The sequence below is a fragment of the Nerophis lumbriciformis genome, linkage group LG07 (genome assembly GCF_033978685.3).
Source record: "Nerophis lumbriciformis linkage group LG07, RoL_Nlum_v2.1, whole genome shotgun sequence".
Lineage (NCBI taxonomy): Eukaryota > Metazoa > Chordata > Actinopteri > Syngnathiformes > Syngnathidae > Nerophis > Nerophis lumbriciformis.
Genome location: NC_084554.2, coordinates 26597501 through 26623380, shown reverse-complemented (window position 1 = coordinate 26623380; position 25880 = coordinate 26597501). Strand labels below are relative to the sequence as shown.

The window sequence follows — 25880 nt, the reverse complement described above, 5'->3', positions numbered from 1 at the left end:
GCTACGTGTGCAAGTGACTGACTGGAATAAAAGCTTTTTAGTGCCACCTGCTGGTTTGCATGTCTCTAACGTCCAAATGCTCCAAACACAGAAATACTGCTAATGCAAAAAACACACACACACAAAAACAACTGCATGACAGACATACTACAAGTGAAATATCCTAGCGCAGGGGTTCTTAACCTTTTTGACCTCGGGCCTCTACATTTCCACAACAGAGGGGCCCAGGGCCTACTGAAAGACTAGCACACAATTAGTAATTTACTCTTGATATTAATCGTATTCAATAATAGTATCTAACCTACTTACAGTTAAACGGGGTACATTCTGTCAAATGAGATGAAACTATGTGTTAATCACAAAGATTATTATTAAGGCTTAGGTCCGGCTGGTTACAAAAATAAATAATCAAATATACTGCAAAAGAAGGAACTCATAAAAACTGATGACAAATAAATGTACATACGTCAATAATAATAAGAATAATAATGTATATGTTTCTTAACTAAACAGTCAATAAAATGTAAGTGCAAATGAAAATACAGCTTTACCACTTTAGTCATAATTTTTTCCCTTAAGAAATTGTTCTGTGATTTTAGCTCCAGATGTCTTCCATTTGTTTGAAATTGTCATTACTTCCACGAGTGGTAGAATAGTGTATTACAACTAAGTACCGCTGCAGTCCATACCAACCACAGCTGAGAAACAGATATATTTTGGCGGCCCTCTTGGGGCGCTTGCGGACAAACAATGGGCCCCAGCCCTACGGTTAATAAACACAGTCCTGGTGGGAATGCTCAAAAGAAATTTGGCTGACTTGAAGAGGCAGAATGAAAAGTTAAATTGTTCTTTGTTTTTGTTACAACATTTAGAATAGAATAGAAAGTACTTTATTGATCCCTGGGGGAAATTCAGCACCACAGTTCGCTCACAATAGACAGTAATAATAATAAATAATATAATTGTTTACAATATTATAGAGCAACCTTTGTTCCATGAACATGTAGAATTCATTTGATGTAGTTGTATTGGGGGTTAGTTCAGGTCATATTAATTTAACAACCCAAAATGTATACCCACTCAACATCCATTGCAGCCGATCACCCTGCAAGGGGAATCCCTACATTTGCTATCCCTTCTCAAGATTTCTTCTTTTTCCCTGTCTGGGTTTTTATTTTATTTTTTCCCCCAGATGTGGGTTTAGATCAGGAGCTGTAGTTGTGAGTTTGTGAAGACCTTTGAGACACTTGTGATTACGGACTATATAAATAAAATTTGATTGATTGACTGATCCAACACACTAAATTGTCGTTTAGAAAAGGAAGCCCCATGACCACCCTACCTTGCAAGTTTAAAATAAAACATGATTAAATAACTGCGCTATATTCTAATCATATTCCACCCTATTTTTTGTCCGCAATGTCCTCTCACATTTTTCATTAGATTTAAACCATTTCACTAACAAAATGTTTGGCTCATTCATGACATGCTTGCTACCATTTTTTTTTATTATTTCCCCAACATTTCCAGGGCTTCCAAATTTACCAGGACCTTTTCCCCCATTCGAAAAAAATTGACAATTTCTCAAACGTCCACATTTCCTAACCATCCCAAAGTGAAAATGCTAGCAGGATATCTTTTGAATAATTTTTTTGAAGGTTTTGTTTCGTTCTTTTTTGGCACATTTCTATGCTGACTTTTAGCATGCAAACGTTAGCATTTAAGCATGTTAACGTTAACATACTAACTTTGACATGTAAGTGTGCTAAAATTAGCCTGCCTTGGGTGTCGTGGCTCAGATGGTAGAGCAGCCGGACAAAAACCTAAAGGTTCCTGGTTCAAAACAAGATTTCTGTCGTCCCTTCAATGCCGTTGTGTCCTTGAGCAAGACACTTCACCCACATTGCTCCCAGAGCCACCTACACTTGTTTAAACGTAGCTTAAAAATGTAGATAATCAGTTTCACATTGTAAAGCGCTTTGAGTTTGAAGAGAAAAAGCACTATATAAATACAATTCACTTTACTAGGTTTTTTTTTTTTAGATAAATTTACAGGTTAACACCTCAGAATCATTTTGGTATTTGATGCATGCAACTGTTGGTATGTTAGTATTCTTCACATGTAACCATGCTAACATTAACATGTTAGCTTTTTGGGCTAATTTTGCAGGTATACTGTACATCTAGGAGTCATGTATTTTGTTACTGTTGGCATACTAGCTTTTGTAGCTCATTTTGCCGGTACACCTAGGGCTGGGCGATACATCGAGTTTGTAAGATGTATCGATATATTTATAAACAAGATATGAATTAAGAAAATATCGTAATATCGATATAATTTATTTCACGTTAAAATCACCAAACGCCACCTATTTGTTGTGTTCCTTGTTCTCCCCTACTTCCCTTTCCCTCTCAACATCCATGGGCTACTAAACCCCTCCCCTTCCTCCTTCCAAGACGTGCTTGCACGTATAAGAACATCCATGATTGGTTGGTTGTTTACTATGATGAGTCACGATTGGTTGACAATATTAGGGCAAAATATTAGGGACAGGCCAATCAGAGGCAAGATAGTGCGGGTCATCGAACCAGGAAGAGAAATCACAACAGACATCCCAAATGACGAGAGAGTCGTAGAAGAGAAGAGGGAATTTTTCAAGCGGGCGATTTATGCATTAAAAAAATTAGTGGAAGATGGCAGAGGGATTCTCTTCCTTACATTTTTCTTTTAGCGATGTAAACGACGTCCAGGAAACCTACAATGCGTCTACTTGGCCACATTTGGACAAATGTATGCGTCTAGATAAAACATTCATTTGAGTTGTTTACCATGTAAGCCCAAATCAAAACTGTTCTCGAGTTGCCAAGTTGCATATTTCGCACGAGAAATGCTGCCAAAAATGTATGCCGAAGTGAGAAAGATCATAACCGCACAATTAAGTCAAGTCAAGTCACTTACTTGGCACTGACCAGCAGGGGCGCCGCTAGGGATTTTGGGCCCCATGAAAAGAATCTTTACAGGGCCCCCAACACAGTGTCATTATTTTTTCTGCATTATAATTTCATCATCATTAGGGGCCTCTCTGGGCCCCCCTCCATCATGGGCCCCTAGAATCCATCTCCTTTACCCCCCCCTTTTCGGCGCCCCTGCTGACCAGAACCATACGTGTGTGACAGTCCATTACATCGTCGACTGGGAATTAAAAAGTGCCTGCCTGCAAATGTATTTTTTATCTGAGTTTGATACATTTTGTATTATTTGCACAGCTACGTTATTTATTTTACTTAGAAAGAATATGTTTCTATGTTATTTATGTTATGTAATTCTGTGCTACTTAAACAGTTTAATTTCTGTGCTGTTAATACCCATCTTGACTAACTGGGTTAATAAAAGTGCCACTGACTGTTTACAGTACAGTTGTCATTAACTTCAATTTCACTGAATCTCTCTCAAAATTTAATATCTTTATATGTATACTTCCACCGGAAAATATATCAAGATATATATCGAATATCAAGTTTAAGTAAAAATATATCGAGATACACTTTTTCGTCCATATCGTTCAGCCCTAGGTTAACGCCTCAGAGTCATTTTGGTAATTGATGCATGCAACTTTTGGTATGTTAGTATTCTTAACATGTAACCATGCTAACATTAACATGTTAGCTTTTTTGGATAATTTAGCAGGTATACCGTACATCTAGGAGTCATGTATTTTGTTACTGTTGGCATGCTAGCTTTTGTAGCTCATTTTGCAGGTACACCTAAGGGTCGTAATGTTTGCTACCGGACACTATCTGGCTAGCGTGCTACCTGTTAGCACAGGGGTCGGGAACCTTTTTGGCTGAGAGAGCCATGAAAGCCAAATATTTCAAAATGTATTTTCAGTGAGAGCCATGTAATATTTTTTAACACTGAATACAACTACCCGGTAAATGCGTGCATTGTTAAGTAAGACCAACATTTTTTAATCCTCTTTTTGTTTTTAATAACATTGTTATTCTGAAGCTGGCCAATAATAAATAAAATACTTCTTACCATTAATGCAACTTCTTGAACAGGTGCGGTAGAAAACGGATGGATGGATTAAAATGCATATTTTGAACGTTATTTTTAACACTGTGATTACCAGCGGAATTATTAATTACTTATCGTGTTAAGCAATGTCAGCTAAGATGTATCTGAGAGCCAGATGCAGTCATCAAAAGAGCCACATCTGGCTCGAGAGCCGTAGGTTCCCTACCCCTGTGTTAGCATTTCAGTTTGGCTTCTTCTTTTCACCATTCACACACAATTTCCACCTAAATTGTTTATACTAGTTGCCAGCTAGCTATTATACTGTATTATTTTAATATCTTTGTATTGCATGACAACAATGTATCTTTAGGAGCAGGTTAAATTAAAACACAATCACAACTTTATACAATATATCAAATTAGGGGGTCTTCTCCAACAGATTAAGGATCTTTTTCCCTAAAGCCATAACCACAGTGAACTCTCATAGGCACTGATTTTATAGTTTAGCTTTAATCTGAATGCTTCTGTATATATGTATATAATTTAATATTGATTTCCTGTAAACAACACATTGAACATAAATCGTTCTCAGGACTCCTATTGCACTATTTGTATTTTTTTCCTATGTTTTGTAGACTGACGCACTGATACTGGAGTTGCTTTTAATCTCATTGTACCTGTGTGTAGTGACAACAAAAGGAATTATATTCTATTCTATTTGGCCCGAAAAACGTTGAAGACCCCTGATTTATGGCATTGCAGCATTTTCCCGTTACACTTGTTTCATTGTGTTTATAGTCTTGGATAATTTCTGTATCAGGAGTGTTTGGACATTGCTGCGCGTTTGCCTCCATTCTAAAACCTTAAAAAGAAGACAACTGTGGCTTGTATCTGGGTCAATATGGTACCTTTCTGCCGTGATGTAAATTATTTTGCATAGCACAAGAACGTCAATAAAGCCTCTGTTCATTTATAAAAAAAACATATTTTACTATTATTGCTGTGTCTGCAAGGACTTTACCAGGACTTTAGGGAAGAACATTCTTTTACAAGTGTTGCACTGCGCTAGATCTCCAGCAGGAGGTGCATCACCATCTGTAAAGGAATACAATTGTAAAAACAAGGTAATGAATAAAATAGCCTGCAGGCCAACACCATCCCCATGACACTGACCACAACACATTACTTGTGTGCACTGAGTACATGTGACAGATATGACGTCATTACAAACACATCATCAATTATAGTGTGGGTACATAATATGCTCTGGGACTTTTTATATATCTCTATAACATTATTAGTTAGCAATTGTATGTAAATTGGCTTCCTTATAACAAAGACGACGATGCCAACTAGCTTAAAACACCAAACGTTACGTAGCATGACAGGGGATATACCAAACAATGAGAGGTCGCAGTCTAAAACTAACAATGGATGACTCCAACAATATTACACAACCAAAATAAGTCTATGTGTGATAATTTAACAAGAGAATAGTACAACAAACACCGCAATCACACTTGCCTTCGAATTCGTCCATCATTGAATGTTTGGTTGCAGTCAGATGTAGCTGTCCTGACAAAAAAAACAGATAATCGCCGGATGAAGCAAGACAGGTAACCATCAAACACTTCCGGTTTTGCTAAAATGCACCGGAAACGGATTGCTTCGTCAAAATGTTATTTTTTTGTCATCATCTACCTAATTAGAGGTGCAGCCAATGACGTTTAAAAATACGAATATGCTGTCATATATCAACATTGTCGAGCCAAATATGAAGTGAACGTCGTATACAAGTGAAGCTAGTGGGTAAATATAATAGTTTTATACATAGCATGTTCCTTCGGGGGAACTAATAGGTAATATTTACATGCGTATTGTATGAATTTAATTGTTTTGTAGGTTACTGTACCTTGATGTATACATTAAATATCCAGTTTGACGTGCCGGTATATGAGAAACAGTTTTGACGCAAGCGGCAGGGGGAACTATCTAGGTGGAAGTGATCTTTGGCTTCCAATGGCAACTGGCCTGTGTGAGAACTCAACATGTCATCATCCCAGCCTTCAATTGGTTGCTGCTGCTCATGTCCTTTGCACACTGACCAGCAGGTGGAGCGTGGGAGGAAACCGCTATTTGTAAACTGGAATATCACAATAAGGTTATTTTTTGGCAATTCTACATATGGATGCATGATTGTTATTTGTGGAATCCCTACTGTGGAAAAAGCAACCATTGTTTACCTAATATATAAATATGCACAAAAGGCACCCTCTGTCTTGCTGTGCGCCATGTTGAGCACATATGTGTCTTCTCAATGGAGTAACAGACAAGCAGATTATGTGAGGGAAACGCTAACAAAGGGATCCCTCTTCTCTTTCTCCCTCACACATTGACTGCACTGTGCGCCAACTGGTTGTCAACGATCAAACCATGTTGTTTAACTTTATCTTGAAACGCCAACCGGAAATACGTGATCATTAATTTGTTGCCTTAACGTGAATAAACCTATTTTGAGATCGCGACAAGAAAATGCCACCTGAAGTAGTTTACCCCTTTTTGTGATTATTTATGAGGTTTTTAGACCTTAACAGGTAAGAGATAATTCCAGGATGTTTTTTTGAGATGTAAAGGAATGCAATGTAGGCAACGCGTTTGCTGGCACCGGGAGGGCCTTTTTGGAACATGTCGCTTTATTATGGCAATCCATTTGTGCACATTGCATGTAAACCTTCGTATTTTATCTTTATCAATGATATTTGGCCCCTCTCTACGTGTTGGACAAATATTAAAACTCTATTAATGTTATTAATCGACCACAATTGACAGATTTTATGAAACCACTATTGTCAAAGACCAAATTTAGATATGTATATTAAATATTATTATTGTTTTTAACTGACTTTATGTATAATATATCAAATCGCTAAAAATAAAAAACGGAGACATTGCTTTTGACTCTATGTTGCTATTGTATTTTATTGGTATAACCATAATATCACCATATTTTACAGTAGGTCTTTTAAAATATTTAGACATATTTATTTTGAATATTTTTGTTTTTAGCTAATTGGGTAAGTACTGTAGTGAAATCGTTAGTAACAAGTAACCTTTTTATTTCCTGGGTAAGAGTATCAATAACATTATGACCTCATGAATAAAACAAAGAAATATCCATATTGTGAAGTTAATCAATCGGAAGTATAGACCTTATAATATAAAATAGTTTGTTTTTTTAATTCCATCTATTGAATACATTTCACAACTTTGCTTTTGACTTTTTATTATTATTGTTGCATGTTATAACAATCATTTCACCATATTTAATATTTTACAAAAATATTAAAATATACTTTTTAAAATATAGTTGTTTTGCTGATTAAATAGGCGTAAGTAGTGAGATTGCTTGCAGCAAATAAGAATGCATTCCCTGAACAAAGATTGGTTAAAAATATTTAAAAACTTTTGAGGTCACAAATAAAAACAAAATATAAAATCCATATCTTGAAATCAATCAATCAGGGAGTGTAGACTTAATATATAGTATCAAATATAAAACAATTAAAAACATTTATTGGAATATATTTTAAGACTTTGCTTTTGACTCTATTAATATTGTGGCATTTTATTATAACAATCATTTCACAATATTTAATTTGTTAAAGCATATTCATATATACTTTTTTTCATTATTTTTAGTTGATTAGGTTAGCGTAAGTAAGTAGTGAACAAAGATTAGGTGCAAATATCAATACCCTTTAACAAATTATGACAATATATTTTATAACTTGAAATTAATCAATCGATAAGGTGTACGTACACCTTACAGGCGCTTATTTAAATATTTAAAAAAAATTAAAATCAGACCTATTGGAACACTAAGGATTTTACCTTTGAAAGAGCTATTTTCATATTTAGTTACAATGATGTCACTACAATGAGGTTATATTTTTCATTTGATACATTTTTCATCATATTTTGGTGTGATTGGCTCCTTGCAAGTTACCAATTATGGTTTCATAAAGAATAAACAAAAATGGAGATAGACATCATGACATCACATAGGGACCATTTTCCTCCATTTGTATAGCCAACATGTTGGTTTGGCTTTTAAGTTACGGCCAGGCGGTTTCTCCCTGACACACACACAGCAAAACAGACTACGTCATGAGTGCCAGCAAGTCTAAATTATGAAAACTGACCAATGAATATTGCATAAGAAGGCTAAAAACATCCACATTTAATGAGGCCTTATCCTTCTCCTTTGTATTAGAGAGCCAATAATCATTTTTGCATTTCTACAGTCTTACCCATATTGACACATTTAGGAAGCGCAGGCCCTGTCATGGTGTGGCGTGGCAGACATGACGGATGTGGAGGCGACTTATGAGGACTTCATCGCCTCTCGACGATCCGGCCGAAGGAACGCCATCCACGACATCCCAGCGGCCCCCGGGGAGCCGGGACCCGCGGACTTTTCGGCGAGCCTGACGCAGCTCAACATCAACAAACCAGGTGAGACAAGGTGATCACGTTGTTGTGATGTTTGCATTTCAAATTTCTTCTCATCACATATAATGGAAATCAAAATGTTCTGTTCCAGAGTCAAACTGTGGCCATCGCAAAACCGCATTAAGTGTACAGTTATTATACACTTTTTGTTTGCAGGATCATGCAGCCCAACTGTAATGTAGTAGGGCTTCATGATTCTTAAAAAAAAAAGAAGTTCAAATCCCCATCTTTTTTTTTTTTTGCTAAGAATCATGATCGTCAATTTGCTGGATGATTTTTTTTTTTTCTTCACACAAAAAATACATTCTATGATTATCATCATCATCATGTTTTTGTCTTTATTTTTTGACACCACCTTATCCTGTTCTGCTTTTTAAAGAAACTTCCGATTTTGGAGGGGCTGTTTAAGAATCCGTTAAGTCATAGCACATCCATCCACCGTTTTCTACCGCTTATTCCCTTTGGGGTCACGGGAGCCTATCTCAGCTACAATCGGGCGGAAGGCGGGGTACACCCTGGACAAGTCGCCACCTCATCGCAGTCATAGCACATCCATGCATGTAATAAAGACAAGGTGAATAATAGCCGGTGCGCCTGCCAGGACAATGGTGCCAACTCGCCCTGGTCTTTAAGATTGAGGAGGAAGCGGTAATGAAAATACAGTCCTTGAGTAAAATGTCAGCTCCGTGAGTAAAATAGTTTTTATGCACAATTTAAAAAATGTTTAAAGTGTCAAACAAGTAAAAATAAAGAAGTTCACAGAGTGCAGTGAACACTTTAATTATTATTATCTGGCATACAAGTATAACAACAAACAAGGTTGCTATGGCGACGATGACAGGACTGAAAGTAGTTTCTAGCACAAAATAGCAAATACATGAAATATAAGCACATGGTGTTCATGCTGACACAGAGCACATTGTAGGGATTTAACAACAAATATTTTTTTAAAAATAGATCACATCAAAGACTATTTGTAACAGCACTGTGCTGATTTTTTACTGTTAATTGTATTGTGTATACATAGTTGTAATAATTGTCCATCAATAGTAAAGAGTTCAATGTATTTTTATAATAAACAATAACAATCTGCTGCCAAAAATAGACGCTACAGTTTTAGCTTCTCACTGAGCAGTTATCATTTTCCAATAATTGATTGTTTTTTTAAAATCTGGCTTTAGCTCCTGTCTCATTGAGTGTCCCTAAAAAAGTGCAAACATTGTGATATGAACCAGACCAAAGTCCATACGATGACTAGCTTGCAAAAACGCATGTAATAAAAGCAGCCATGTTGTCATAATTCAAAGTCCAAACGCTTCTTGACAGACAGGAAGTGGGTGTGCTGGTTGGCTGCAACCAGCAGAGGCGCTGTTGATTCACCAGCTCCAGAGTCGTGTATATAGAGAGTATGGCCAAGTAAACAACAGGCGCCATGACTGCTACCAAGGACATGTGCAGCTGGGCCCGGATGCATGCAATTGCTGTCGTTTTGACGTTAGTTTTTCTGACAAAATAAACCAAAATAATACGTCTATATATAGTTCTACACATACTCCAGCTCATACATTTACAAATGAACATTCTTTTATTTTGTGAAAATATAATTTTGCGACCATATTTGACGCACTGCGTTGATACATTCCTGCAGTGTTTGGTGACCAGCAGGCACTTTCACATGCACCCGACGGCGCAATAAACGTTAAAAAAAATACACAGAACGACCAAAAAAATAACTTATTACCCTCACTTTGTCAAAATCTTCATTAGCTTTGGACCAACAATCACAGAGAAATTATAACTTGTGTGTGAAGTATGCCAAGTGTGGTGGCTGCCTCCAATGTAGTTGTAATTACTGTATGTATCACTCATTATGTAGTATTATAACTGATCTTTCTTTTTTATTATATGGTAAGTAAATGAGTGTACTTTTGTAGTTATTTACACACAATAACTCAAATATGGTAAGACTGGTGAGCAGTAGAGATTATGGAGTGAGTTTTGGTCCAGAACATATTTTGCTTTATTAATTGACGTATTTCTTGCCACTTTGTTGTGTATTTATAAAATGTACACTTCACTTTCTTATATACTACACCCAAAATGTGGTTTATTTTACTCTTTTTCTGTCTATTTGTATTTGTGTTTGACTGTCTCTTCTACTGTTACCAAATAGCATCATTTTAGTTTTACTGAGACTTAGAGATTGGGTGAGAAGCTCTGCCATCCGGGGGGAGCTCAAAGTAAAGCCGCTGCTCCTCCACATCGAGACGAGCCAGATGAGGTGGTTCGGGCATCTGGTCAGGATGCCACTCGAACGCCTCCCTAGGGAGGTGTTTAGGGCACGTCCGACCGGTAGGAGGCCGCGGGGAAGACCCAGGACACGTTGGGAAGTTTATGTCTCCCGGCTGGCCTGGGAACTCCTCGGGGTCCCACAGGAAGAGCTGGACGAAGTGGCTGGGGAGAGGAAAGTCTGGGCTTCCCTGCTTAGGCTGCTGCCCCCGCGACCCGACCTCGGATAAGCGGAAGAAGATGGATGGATGAGATTTAAAGATAGTCTTGTTTTTGTCAAACCATCTCTTTAACTTGTTCATTTCTTCTGCTATTATTTGTATATGTTGTAACAAACGCACCCAAGTTCTCCGGGTGTCTCTGCCACAACGCAATTAAGGAGTCAGGGGTGGGACCTGATATTCAGCTGGGAATGATCAATACAGTAAATAAACACAAGACATGTATAACTATTAGCCACAATACGATCAGGCTCGTATTTAATATGCCACAAATTAATCCCGCATTACAAATACCTCCCCCCTCCCGTTAAACCACACACCCGCACAAAACACTCAATCCCACAGCCCAAAGTACCTTTCACCTTCCCAAAGTTCATATAACACATATATTTCCCCAAAGTCCCCAAAGTTACGTACGTGACATGCACATCGAGGCATGCACGTACGGGCAAGCGATCAAATGTTTGGAAGCCGCAACTGCGTACTCACGGCACCGCGTCTGCGCATCCAACTCAAAGTCCTCCTGGAAAAAAAGTCTGTTGTGCCGGTTCTCCACAGGCCAATGGAAAGTCCACAAAAAAAGGTAAAAAATTAGGATGCTCCCATGAAGTGGCTCCGTAGCAAAAACGCCGGGTCTGACAGGTGCTCCGAGGTGGTTTATGACGTCAATTTCCGCTTCCGCCCGGTCTGTTAGCACCGGATGCCTTTTATATCCCCACATATCATTAAGTTACATTTTTAATATTAATATGATTATTTGATACGCCTGTAACAGTTTATAATAAGTAAATGGATGACATAATAAGTATATATATATATTTATTTTCCCAGCTGAGCACAAGTTAACTGACTGGCAATATTCATTATATATATACGCCTCGATGGACCCCTATGGCCATTACAATGTTTCTGTGTATATGTTACTGTATTTTAATGTTGGTCATTATGGTTTAACTTGGAAAGCCACGTTTTTTCTGAGGTGGTAAAAAAAAAAGTTTGGGAACCACAGACCTAGTTTGTTCTTCGGGGGCGCATTACATATTCTGCTCCATACAACAGTTGAATAGAAACAGGAGTTCAGAACATTCAGAGGACGAGTCACATCCAATACAAACTAATGAATTCTTTAATTATGTATTTCCAATAGAAAATTTAAAAAAAGGAAAACAAGCACAGGGCTTGACCTCCAAAATAAAACACTCAGCTGACTAACTTGTCCATCTGTCTCCCCAGCTGACAAAGGTGAAGACTCTGAGAAAAGCAAGTCGTCTTCATCTAAAGACGAGGACAGCCAGTAAAAAATAAACGCTATACCGCCATGAGGAAGTCATTGTTGCTATGGCAACCACATTTGCATTTCCAGCTCCTCCCTGAGCTCATTTTTATACTCGGAGCTGACACAGGGTCAGTTCAGAGAAGGGGTGAGGGGTCATTAGCACAGACCTTAACGCCCCTCCAGGATTCCAGGATCATGATTGGACGCCGCCATGTATAATTCCCCAAAACTGTAACACAATGTCCTTCCCAGAAGCTGCGTTTCATACAAATGGCCTGAAGAAGGCAGCACTGTTTGTCTAATATTGTGTTCACTGTATGGGAACAATGTGCACTGTGCACTGAATACAGCTATGAATATTTATTGTTGCTAATGTGCATCATCATCTGTATAGTTTTAATTTATTCCTATCACTTCTGCATTTTTGTGAATACTGCACCTGATTTTATATGATAAATGCAGTACATCTATTAACACACTGCCATTTAGAAAAATAAAACAAATGTGCATTTGATACAAAAGCATGAGTATAATCGCAGATGAATTTAATGTATGTTTACAAGAGCCAAGAAGTAATTCCAGCATTGATGTACAATTTACAAACTTTTTATATATGTCTTTTTGTAGTTTGGATGAGAAAATAAATTGGACAGGATGACTAAACATTTGACTGGCTTTGAGTGTTCATTCAAAAATAAACATGTATTGCTTTTTTTAATTTACTATTTTAAAACACTTTTTATTCAGTTCTCTATTTCTTTATTTCTCAAACTAACTCTCAAATGATGGCGTTCTGTTTTGAAGTACAGTCACATTTTATTTAATATACAAGCCGATATCATTTACAGATAGGAGTAAAGATTTTCCTTTAATCTCAGACGTACACGTTTTAAACTGTATAGCAGGTGACTGTGAAGCAATATATAGCCCCTTTTTTGACTGAAAACATTATTCTAAGCGGTGTTGAACTTATTTATGGAAGCTAAACTTGTACAGTGTGATACAAAGACAAAAGGTTAAAGACCAACATGATAAAATATTTCACATGGATGACTTCCCCATATAATGGATTTATTCATACTTTTGGTTGAAACTAAAGATTGTTCTAAACAAAATAGCACAAAAAAAGAGTGGGTATTATTATAATACAGTTTATGATATACGAATAAGCTACAAGTCTCAGCTATACTGGAGTGTATGTTGTGTTACATTTCTTTGTTGGCACACTTCTCCAATGTCAGTGTGTTTTTTGTAATTGCTAAATATATTTCATGTGTACAATGAAAGATTAATTTCCATGAGGGATAAAAAACCCATGTACGTCTTTATGGAGCTCAGTCTTCACGTACCCGCGGGCGACCTCCTTGAATGTTTTGCCATCTAGAACCAAGATGAAGTTCAACTGGTCGGGATTGTTGTTGATCACAGATGTTAACACCACGCCTGCAAACATGACAAACAAGATATATAAAAATGTCAGAAATCCTGTCATAAACTTTACAAAGTGTGTGTATTGTGTGAACTGGTATTCATTTAATTGTGGTTTGTAGCACCTAAAGTATATGTATTATGTGAACATGAACTAATGTGTATGTGTCCGGATTGTGCAAAGTTCTGAATTTGGATTTTAAATTTTAAATTAATTTTAGGAATTGAACTAATTGGAAATACAGGAAATGGAATTAAATGCATTGCAATTAACAGAAATTCCTTAAAGCTAAGCCAAAGAAAGAATTTGTCATGTTTCACATAGGTTTTAGCTTCAATGCTAAAACATATTTAAAAACAGTAAAATTAATCAACAAATTCCCCTGGTTTTAAAGTATGTTTCCAACTTTTTTCCTAATTTAAAATTAACAATATCCATAACTTAGTTTTATACCTCCAAAATGGGTAAACTGATAACATGCTAACACTTAGCTTGTTAGCAAGAAAAAGCAAAGTAACAATATTCATGACTTTTAGTTTTATACTTAGAAATTGGGTAAAATGTTGACATCCTAACACTTAGTGTGCTAACATTTACCATGCTAACAAAATACCACCAATAAACTAGACTGACCAAGTGTCCTCTTTTCCCCGGACATGTCCTCTTTTGCGGGGCTGTCCGGGCGGGGTTTCTTAAATGCCTCAAATGTCCGGCATTTTGAGTCAGGGTTGCGTGTATTTTCAATGTACGTCCAGGGTTAAGAAGGGGTTAAAAACAAAACAAATTGTGAAGATGTGCGCATGCAGCAGCATTCGTGAGGGAGGGGCAGAGAGCGAGAGAGCGAAGGAGTGGATTGATTGACATACTTGCCAACCCTACCGATTTACCCGGGAGACTCCCGAAATTCAGTGCCCCTCCCGGAAATCTCCCGGGGCAACCATTCTCCCTAATTCTCCCGATTTCCACCCAGACAACAATATTGGGGGCGTGCCTTAAAGGCACTACCTTTGAGTGCCGCTCGCAAAGCTTCTGGTACTTTGACCGCTCGTTTGCCTCCTCTATGCGATCCTCCCAAGGAACTGTCAGCTCTATCAGTAGCACCTGCTGTGAAGATACTGATGTAAGCAAGATGTCTGGCCTCAACGAAGTTGTTGTGACGTAGTCTGGAAACTTGAGCTGCTTGCCCAAGTCCACTCGAAGATCCCAGTCCAATGCTGAGGTGAGGAGCCCGGCTGCTGGTTTGGGCTGTGACTGTGGCTGCTCTCCAGCCCTGATAAAAGCAATTCTCCTCTTGCCAAGTTGTTGCTTGCTGCTGTTGTTTTTGGCCACGGCTTTAGCTATGGCTTCAGCAACGGTCTTCAGCACTTGGTCGTGCTGCCAGCGGTAGCGGCCCTCCCTCAGAGCTTTAGAGCAGCCTCTCGAGTGCGAGAGACCCTGAACTCCTCCTCCAGGCTACTGAAAGGGAGCTGGAGCTTGTTGTCTTCCCATACAGTGCTGTGCTGCACAGGCTGCGTGGAAAGCTCATCCATCGGCGGAGGTAGCTGCTGATCTTCCTCTCCAGAGTCTCCACTGTTGACAGAGGAACCTCATACAACAACAGAGGCCAGAGTATCCGGGGTAAGACGCCATGCTGGTAAATCCACGCCTTAAACCGGCCAGGTAAGCCAGACTTCTCTACAGCCGATAACCACGTCTCCAGTTCCTTGATGGTCGTTTGGATAGCTGCAGTATCCCTGAGACTACAGTCGAAGACCTTGCCCAGGCTCTTGACCGGTTTCTCTGTGATAGATGGGATTGCTGTGCCATCCACGAAGAAGCGGAACTTGTCTGCCAATTTTCCCTTCTTCAGAACCATCGACCTGGATTTAGTTGGTTTAAAGCTCATTCTTGCCCAGGAGATGAGCTTTTCCAGGCCCTGGAGTATCCATCTTGCGCCGGGCACTGATATAAATGTGACAGTGAGATTATCCATAAAGACTCTGATGGGGGGGGCTGTCGAGTTCCAGACTTCGACAGAGGGCCTCTGCATTCCGTTTCAGTTGCCTTGACTACCATGTTCATGGCTAGGGCAAAGAGGCAAACTGAGATTGTACACCCAGTTATAATGCCTTTTTCAAGCCTGTGCCAATCTGATGTTATGCTCCCGGAAGTGACCCTGAGCCTGAAGTTCCCGTAGTAATTCAGGATGAGGTCTTTGATCTTCTTGGGTACATGGTGTCGGTCCAGGGTAGTCTCCACGAGCTTGTGGGGTATGGAGCCGAGCGCATTGGCAAGGTCAAGCCAAAGCACAGCAAGGTCTCCCTTACCCTCCCGCGCCTCCCTGATCAGCCTGGAAACTACACCGGTATGTTCCAGGCATCCTGACACACCTGGGATTCCACCTTTCTGGACCGAGGTGTCAATGTAGGCATTCTTGAGGAGGAAGTCAGTCAACCTTCTGGAAAGGATGCTGAAAAAGATCTGAACTGAACTGCTCCAGCTTGATGGAATTCTCTTCTTTAGGTATCCAAACACCCTCAGCCTGCCTCCACTGGTCTGCAACAGTTCCTCTACGCCAAATCACTCGCAGGATCCTCCAAAGGATTCTAAGGAGTTACGGGCATCGCTTGTACACCTTGTAGGGTACTCCACTGGGTCCTGGAGCTGAACTGGCTCTGGCTGCAGTAACAACCTCCTGGATTTCCTTCCAGGTGGGCTCACTGGTGATGAAATTGACAGTGGGAGATGGTATGTCCAATAAGGCACTGAGGGGCCCTAGCTCTTTCTCTTTTTCAGGGTCGCTCAGGTTGTTTTTCAAGAAGTTGTTAACTTCTTCTTTGGAGCAAACTAGACGCCCACTGCGCTTCTGCCCCAACAGCTGTTTGATAAATCCAAATGGATTAGCTATGAATGTAGTTCGCTTTCTGGCTCTCTCTCTCCTGCGCCTCCTGTGCCATTCAGCTCTACGTAGGGTCGTCAGTTTCTTCCTGATGATGTTCCGGAGTTTAGCGCCTTCTCCTCCTCAGATGCTGCCTTTTACTGCCTTGCCAGGGACCGGAGCTCCTGCCGCAGTTGATGGATCTGTTCTGCCCTTCGGTTCATGGTGTAGTTGGAACTGATGGGCTTGTCCTCTTCCACACCGAACCTCTGCTCCATAAGAAACAATGATGGTGGTCATGGTCTGAAGCCGTCTGTCGACATCCCCTTTGGCTATTGATTCAATGATTCTGGCTGTGTGCTCGTCGAATTTGTGCCACATTTTGTGTTGGCTTGCAGGAGGCCACTTGATACGAGGCTGCTTAATTACTTTGCTGGGAGCTGGAGGGTTTATCACATGGAGGTTCTGGGCACTGTGGGGTGTCTCCCGGCCGGGCTCCTCCGTCGTCTCACCAGGACTCGGTCCATGACTTAGTTATACACCAAAATTGGCTAAAATGATAGCATGTTACAACTTAGCATGATAATACCATTTAACATGTTAACGTGCTAGTGCCAGCAAGAATATCGATGACATGAATTTGTACCAGAATTGGCTAAAATATTAGCATGCTAACAAGATAGGGCCAACTTTGCCAAGTAACAGTTTTAGTTACTTTTAGTTTTATACCTACAAATGTTAGCGGTTTTATAGAAGATGCTTTTATTCTTAATTGTCAATGGAATATATTTGCTAAAATGAATATAATTTGTACAAGAGGTAGATAGCAATATAGTTTATTTGAAATAAGTGTAGTAGGTATGTATTTAATATACATTACTCTAAAGCATGATTCTTAAATAAAACTAAATCATCAATTGGTATTTCAGTTCTACTACCTTCAGTTTGAATTAGAATTGCAAATCTGCTTCCTGTTTGCAATCTCAATTCACGTTTCAAGGGGAACTACACTTTTTTTTAACATCTTGCCTACCGTTTGCAATCATTGACAATCAAAGATATGACAGATGTATTTTTTTTTAATGTATTCTAACTCTAACTCTGATGGGAGGTCCTCTATACCACCCATAAAATCCAATAAATAACCATCCAAAAACCACCAACAATACTCCATTTACATTTCATGATTTAAATATAAGTGACATTGTTATTATAAGCGCTAAGACAAACTATTTATAGCGGCGGCGTCATCATGAGCAAGTGTGTCAACGTTGACATGGTTTACTGATGAGCAGCTTCCTCGTTTCCATGCTCGTCAAACTTTATTCTATATCATAAAGCATGCCTCTCACCTGGATAGTAGAAGGACAAGGATGTATTCCTACAAGTAGGTACACTTGACAGCCAATTTAGACCTCGAAAAGGCAAAAAAAAAAAGCCCCAAAAGACACTTGGTTCCACCCCCTTTTCTTCGCGAGGATTCTGAGTCATTCTTCATCTAAACGTGAATATATGAACATCCTAGCAGTCGGCATCCTAATGACCACAAACATTGTACAGTAAGTAATGCTTTATTATGTTGGTTGGCCTCAAAGTTTGCAGCGAGCAGAAATCAGTAATCAGAAAAAACAGGGGAACGTTATGATGCGTTTTTTAAATTAATGCGCTGCGTATGCTTAAAATTATCAAAAGAGATTATACATGTGCCTGTTATTACATTACATATATACTTACATCATGTATATAAAACCTTAATGGAGGTGTTTGGATGTTTTTTAAGGGCTTTACATTGACATTAATAGAGTGGCTCCCATAGGCTCCATTGTAAGCAGATTTTTTATTGCATTTATTTACTATGGATGGATGGAATGGAATTGTAAAGTGGGAGACATTCTCAATTCTGCACACTAGAACGCTTACCGTCATCCTCTGTCTCGCCATTCGGTCTTGGGACAAACAACGGCTCAGACGGCCAGCAGTTGTCTTCGCTCCAGGTCAACATTTGCTTGGTTTCTACGTCAAACTTGCAAATCTACAGAAAAAGATGACATTAAAACACTTAAAATGCATGCTTTGACTATTGTGTGTTGTTCCCCCAATGGTTTGCTAGCTATATTGAAAGAAAACTAGTGTTGATATTTCTATAGCAAAGTTTTGACTCACGACGTGAGTTAAAGGGGAACTGCACTTTTTTTGAAATTGCATCTATCATTCACAATCCTCATACTTGCTGTATTTAACAATTTACAATGTATGAAAAAAAGGAAGACATGTGTTCTTGTCTTACATAGAGGTCGTGAATGATAGGCAAAATACCCTTTAAAGAGAACATCTTATGTTGTCATCTATGTCCTAGTTACAGGCCACGTACTGCATACTGATAAGAGCTGTTCAATACATTTAGTTTTGTGCTGAAAATACTCAAAGTCAAACATAACAGGTTTCGTCAAAATTATCGATCTATGACCAATAGGGCAGGGCGATATGGACTAAAAAGTATATCTCGATATATTTTTACTTAAACTCGATATTCTATACGTATCTCGATATTGGCCTGTCCTAAATGTTTTGCCTTAATCTCAACCAATCATGACTCATGATTGTAAACAACCAACCAATCATTAATGTTCTTATACGTGCAAACACGTCTTGGAAGGAGGAAGGGGAGGGGTTTAGTAGCCCATGGAGTGTTGAGAGGAAGTGGGATACAGGGGAGAACAAGGAACACAACAAATAAGCAGTGTTAGGTCATTTTAACGTGAAATAAATTATATCGATATTACGATATTTTCTTAATTCATATGTTGTTTAAAAATATATCGATATATTGCCCAGCCCTAATGACCAATGATGTAATTTTCCATTTGTCAGTCCAACACAATGACTTAATACTTTGTAAAAAAAAAAAAAAAAAAAAAAAAAATGTAGATACTAACATTTATAATGTTAACAATACGAGAAATGTGTAGACAGTAGGGGTGTAACGATTGATCGATATATCAATACATCGATTTATATTCTTAAATATAAAGGTATATCGATCTGTGCTCTGCAAGTTTGCCTTCCGGAAGATAGGTATTGATCCAATATCGTTTACGAATGTACACATGGCCCAGCCACACTGGCTGGCTTCCGTTACACATGCGTGATACTATAGGTAACCATTCCCTTCACATTAGAAATTAACTTTTTTGTAATTTGAAAGACTACATAAGAAAATCGAATTTAACAAAAAAATCCAATGTAGGCAGTTTGAAGTAGGGATGTCCCGATCCAAGATTTGGATCGGATCGGCCGCCGATATTTGCCAAAAAATGCGGATCGGCAAGGCATGGGAAAATGCCGATCCCGATCCAGTTTATAAAGAATTTCCTGTCCGTGTTTTCCAATGCACCGATTTGAATAATACATTCCACTTTTATGCTGCTCCCTAATTTCCGTTCCGTATTTTCCAGCACACCTTCAACACATCCACAGGTCTGTGTCCTAACCGTTAAGACGGCCATGTGAATTAAAAGATACCCGTAAAAATGTCAGCTGTATCTGTGCGATATATAAAATGACTATATGGTGATATTGGAGTATACTCCTCCCTGAGCAGAGAGGTAGCAGCATGGCTAACCTTAGCTGTGATGCTAGCGCAGCCGTGCGAATGATAATCGAATGAAGGAAGAATTAATTAATTCCCCCAAAAAACAGCAGGGGGTCCACCGTCTGGCGGTGGTTTGGCTTTAAGTGGGAAGACGTCGAACAGACAACCGTAATTTGTCAAGTGTGGAGCAAAAGTGTTGCTATAAAAGTAGCATTACTGCTAATATGTAGCAGCACGTCAACATCGGTGCCACACGCCCACACCATCAAAATGCCGAGTCAAATATTTCCAGATCAACACCGTATGAATAAAATAGTGATTTTTTTAGTTGTGATTTCCTTCTCTGCATGAAAGTTTAAAAGTGGCATATATTAATGCAGTATGAAGAAGAATGTTTTAATGTAGACACATAGAATCATCATACTGCTGTGATTATATGCATCAAGTGTTCATTCAAGGCTAAGGCAAAATATCCAGATATATATGGTGTATCGCGATATGGCCTTAAAATATTGCGATATTAAAAAAAGGCTATATCGCCCAGCCCTAGTTCAATGATGCCATTTCTGTTTGTCATGTATAATTTTGTCTATTTTGTGTTTATCCTTGAATAAACAGGTCAGTTTCTTGTTACCAACCATTGTGTAGTATTCAAACTCCCCTAATTCAGCTGGCTAGAGTCAAGAGTACTAAAACCCTTTTCAACATGAATCTGACAACTAAGTAGGCTAAATAACTTTAAACTTTAATACATGCTCGGATAGGCCAGTATCGGTATCGGATCGGAAGTGCAAAAACAACATCGGTATCGGATCGGAAGTGCAAAAACCTGGATCGCCTGGATAGCCAAAATGACTCAAGTACTAAAAAACAAAAAGTAGCATTTCACTTAAAGGGGTCCTATTATGCAAAACCAACTTTTCTTACCTGATGGTACTTGCTGTTGTGTATTTGGGATCTGCATAAGTCCCGAAAATTTGAAATCAAACCGTGGAGGCATTGCGGAGATATTCATTAAAAAAAAAATACTTCCTCTAAACAAGCCGTTTAGAATTTGTACTGTCCTGGGACGTTTTTCGGATTATCCATATATGGTATAAAGTTACCCAAAGTGCTTTGCGCAAGTTTGACATTGTAGTCCACGCTCAATAAGCACCTTTTTTTATCTCTATCCTCTTGTTGTGGGGCAGACTGGCTCATATTTGCACATGCATCCTCCACTGTTGCCATTTTTAATACAAAGTTGTGTATAATTCAAACTTATCCTGTCAGTAGACTCCATATGGAAGCGCTAAAAACTACAACACGGCTGATGGGGAGAAGAGGCAGTCAAATTGGAGGCACGTAAATAAGGACGCCCACAAAACGGCGCATCATGAAGAGTTGGTCAGAAAACGGCTTGTGAAACACTATGGAACATTTTGACCAAAGAACCACAATTTCATGTTATGTAGACCACAAGGAAGTGTTTTAATCGTAGAAAAAATCATAACATGACCCTTTTAAGACCTGCAAGTTACAATTTTGGGTTTATGATTTTTTTTAATGTTAACGTACAATTCAGGTTTTTTGTCAAATCCAACCTAGCGTCTTCTGCATATGGTTACAGCCCAGATATTGCATTTACTTCTGTAAATAAAGGGCTCTGTGTGTGACGCATGCTTTGTGTGCATTGACGTCACTACACGGACGCATTAGACATACATAAAAGTATCTTTTTTTTCCTAATACCAACATAAAAAGATGGGATTAAAAAAAATCCTGCCCAAAAATTTTAATTGGGGATCGTACCCTGCATTGTGAACGTAGGCTTTTTCATTTGAATGAGGTAACATTAATAAAATCAATACATTAATTATGTTAGATTTACAGTGTGAGTCGATAACCTGCCAGTACTTTAATAAACTGTTCACGCGTACTACCAAACAAAAACATAGCCACATGGATTTGCGCACATAAATTGTTAATACTGCAATTAAATCTAAGAGTGCATAAGCAACCATGGTAATTGCAGAGTGGATTATGATTCTGTGCAGTGTTTCAAACAAGGGAGTACACCTCTCACATTGCAGCCATTTTATATTTTAAGGGTACAATACTATTGAAACTAAGTAAAATGACAACACACATCCATGATATCTCATGGATGTGTGTTGTCACATTGTATTGTGATTCTGTTTTCAGAATGTCACAATACAATGTTAGAAATCTCTCAGTGAACCACAGCTCCTTGGTACTGGCAGCACTCATGCATTCCCAGAAGACAATCTTTTTTCACTGTGTTGCCAATGTGCAAACTTACTCGAGACTAGAGGATATCCATTGTACTGTAATGGGGTGTATTCACTTTTGCGAGATACTATAACAGTATGAGTTATCAATTCAGATCTGCTTAGACAAACACTAGTTACTTAAAATACAGGATGTTGGGGCTTTTGACCGGGAAGAATAAATATCATCCTGTTGACAGAACCAAGATGCGTCCTTGTGCGCGTTTCCCTTTCTTTGACGTCAAAGCTGTGATCTGGGCATACGGCTAGAATGAGGGGAAGCTCTTTAAAGTATAGCTTCTTTACTACCGGAGCCTTATGGACTTCCTTTTTCCCATTGTTTGTGTTGGCAGTGTGTGCTGCTTTGCCAAATGAAGAGCGCCCGTGGGTATAGCAGGCAAGGCTAATGGAAGGTTTGGAATGACTTCTAGAGTTGCGCTGCTTTAACAGCTTCCACCCTGTGGAATTCTAACGTATGCAAAATGGCAACACAATGTTTCTGTGAAGAATGCATGCCCTCACATGTGTCTTTTTCAAAAGCCCCAGGAGAGTCAAAGGAAGGCAAACATGCTGCAAAGTAAGGGCAAAACCACAAATGTACCTCTTTAGCCAGTGCAGATTTCTCCACACAGTTGCCGTAAACAAAGCGGTGGCTCTTGCCATTCAGGTCGTAGTTAATTCGAGGCAGTTCCAACCCTGATGGAGAAAAATGCGACTTGGATGAGCAATGATAAGAAAAAGAATGGTATCAAACGGAGACCACTTGATCCAGATCACAGGCCGATATTTACAGTTTAGTCCCAGTGTTTACAATCCTTATAGATTGTATAAATGTGAAAGATTCCCTTCAAAAGGGATGCACCCTCAGTAGGGATACTTTGACACTATTTCCACATTCACACACACATTCACACACTGATGGCGGGAGCTGCCATGCAAGGCCCTAACCACGACCCATCAGGAGCAAGGGTGAAGTGTCTTGCTCAAGGACACAACAGACGTGACCTCACAAGGAATATTGATATTCTTAATGATACAATATTCATCGGTAATCCTAGCGGTATTACATGTAATGGTGTAAATACAGATGTGGAAAAAATGCATCCTCTATTACTATTTTTACTATATGTACACCACCAATATCATGTAACATCTCACAGCAGGGAAGTCTTAACACCTCCTTTTTTTAGTCTTAAACAAGTCAACCATGTGTGCAGTGCAAGGTGCAATGCAGTTGTTATGTCATCATCTTGTAAAGACCACATAGATCCATCACTGTGTTTCTGTTCATTAAAACTACACTCAGCTGGAACCAATATTTATGTATGGCATTCAGACATTTTACGTCATATATCATATCAAGTATATCATATAAATTAATACAATCAACTAGCAAGTTAGGTGGGTGTGCGTTTTGTAACAAAAGGAATTATTTGTGTTTATGTTGCACACGGACGTATTTGAGTATTGGACCGAAGGCTATATTGAGTGTTGCCAGCTACCGATGTGTGTCTGTGAAGTGTGTACTATATAAATAAGAGTAATGCTCAATCGTCCAGTTTGCAGAGTCAAGACACAGAAGAAACTGAAAAAACATTTAAGCAAGGTGTGTTTTGATGCCACGCAAACGCGGCGCGATGGAGTGACATCAGACGGCAACGACAGCGGATGCTATTTGCTTCAGAGCAACTTTGTGGATTATAAATTACTTCATTTTTTAAAAGTTTTTTATGGATAAATATTGGCCTGGGGATTACTGCATCACTGAAGCGTGGTAAAGCGTGTGACTTCAAACTGACACTAACTGTTATTAGCATGCATGACTTGGAGGGACTTTTGAGGGTGAAATGTTGTTGTTACAAACTTTTGTGTTTTCCTTATTTGTGATTATTCCAAGCTGAGTTTTGTATGTGTAGCAGTGAATGTGACAGCGTGTCATAATTACGAAGGCCAGCTGGATAAAAAAAATACAGATAGCCGTATAATTTGTCCGAATCTTAACGGTCCTTTTGGACCAAACTAATTAACGCTCAGGGAGACACGATTACATTTCCATATTCCTTGTTACACACATGCAGGAGTTGCATAAATTAAAGGAGGTTGTGTGTCTTTCCCCAACACCGGCTCAAATTTAAGAGCGAGCTGCAACAAACTCCTCGGAGTATTTTAAAAGACGCTTCTAAAATACTAAACTAACATTATCACTGGAGGATTAGAGTAAAAGGAATAGGCCAGCCTGCTACACACACACCAAGCAGGACAACACAAGAAGCTAACCGCTAAACCAGACCTGGGCATTCAGCGGCCCGCGGGCCACATCCGGCCCTTTGTGCGTTCCTGTCCGGCCCGCGTGAGGCCAATCATAAATTACAAAATACATTTTAAAAAGTATCTATGTCGAGTGTGCAATACAACGGTGCTGCTTTTGTTTTGAAAAGCATTATTTGTAGTACTTCCGTGTGGACGCATGCTCGTGCGCGATTGTGAGTAAATGTGAACAGCGGCAATCACAAATGACAAAATAAATTTAAAAAACATCTATGTCGTGCGTGCAATACAACTGAGCTGCTTTTATTTTGAAAAGCGTTATTTATGGGCGTATGTCTGTGTGTAACCTGTGAGTGAAGGTGCACAGCGACAAGTGATGCCCAGTTACCACAGAGATGTCAGCTCACACTAAAAAAAGAAAAGTTGATGATGAATGCCGTGTTTTCAACAAGATATGGACTGCCATCTTTACAGAGATGAAAGGTAAAGCAGTGTGCTTATTCATCCCTACCATTGTTCTCTGCTTGAGTAATTTCACTTGATCAAGATATGGACTGCCATATATTTCTTTACAGAGATGAAAGGTAAAGCCGTGTGTTTAATTTGTGGTACACAGGTTGCTGTGTTTAAAGAATATAATTTGAATCGCCACTACACGACGAAACACGTGGAAAAATACCGGAATCTGTCTGATGAAGCGCGCACAAGGGAGGCTGATGCGTTGATGGTAAAACTGCAAACCCAACAAGGACTTTTTGCCAAATTTCACACCCCCAGATATGCAGCCGTCAGGACAAGTTTCGTCATTTCTCACAAAATCGCCAGGAAAAGTAAGGCATTTTCTGACGGAGAGTTTATTAAGGAGTGCTTATTGGACTCTTGCGTCGATATGTCCGGAGAAGAGGGGCGCGTTTGAGAACGTGTCACTCTCCCGACGCACTGTAACGAGGCGGGTTGAGACCATCGCTGGAAACTTGGAGCTTCAGCTGAAGAACAGAACGGCCGACTTTGACTGTTTTTCGCTGGCTTTGGATGAGAGCTGCGATGTACGTGACACCGCCCAGCTGCTCATCTTCTTACGTGGGATAACTGCAGAATTTCAAATCACGGAGTAGCTGGCAGCCATGCAGTCAATTAAAGAGACAACC

At 39.2% G+C, this 25880-nt stretch overlaps 3 protein-coding genes across 4 annotated transcripts in view; 1 reads left to right on the top strand and 2 right to left on the bottom strand.

Annotated features, from left to right (window-relative positions):
- Positions 1–6024, bottom strand: part of zc2hc1a (zinc finger, C2HC-type containing 1A) — a 28349-nt gene extending 22325 nt beyond the window's left edge. Inside the window, exons 1-3 of one of the 2 annotated variants that reach the window (XM_061965563.2) lie at positions 5931–6024; positions 5543–5593; positions 5040–5113 (exon numbers count right to left, since the gene is read on the bottom strand). In XM_061965563.2, coding sequence (XP_061821547.1) covers positions 5040–5113; positions 5543–5561 — 93 coding nt within the window. In that variant the 5' untranslated portion in view covers positions 5562–5593; positions 5931–6024. Of the gene's footprint in view, positions 1–5039; positions 5114–5542; positions 5636–5930 lie in introns of those variants that run through there. The other variant, XM_061965562.2, reaches the window with a different exon arrangement.
- pkia (cAMP-dependent protein kinase inhibitor alpha) lies at positions 5809–12979 on the top strand. Its single transcript, XM_061965565.1, has 5 exons — positions 5809–5827; positions 5921–6053; positions 6127–6179; positions 8347–8533; positions 12274–12979. Exons 2-5 carry the CDS (start codon positions 5972–5974, stop codon positions 12336–12338), a joined length of 387 nt encoding a protein of 128 aa, XP_061821549.1. The 5' UTR covers positions 5809–5827; positions 5921–5971; the 3' UTR covers positions 12339–12979.
- Positions 12944–25880, bottom strand: part of bco1 (beta-carotene oxygenase 1) — a 27015-nt gene continuing 14078 nt past the window's right edge. The window contains exons 9-11 of the mRNA XM_061965561.2: positions 23066–23160; positions 18523–18634; positions 12944–13759 (exon numbers count right to left, since the gene is read on the bottom strand). Of these exons, the coding sequence (XP_061821545.1) occupies positions 13605–13759; positions 18523–18634; positions 23066–23160 (362 nt within the window). The 3' untranslated portion in view covers positions 12944–13604. The remainder of the gene's footprint in view (positions 13760–18522; positions 18635–23065; positions 23161–25880) is intronic.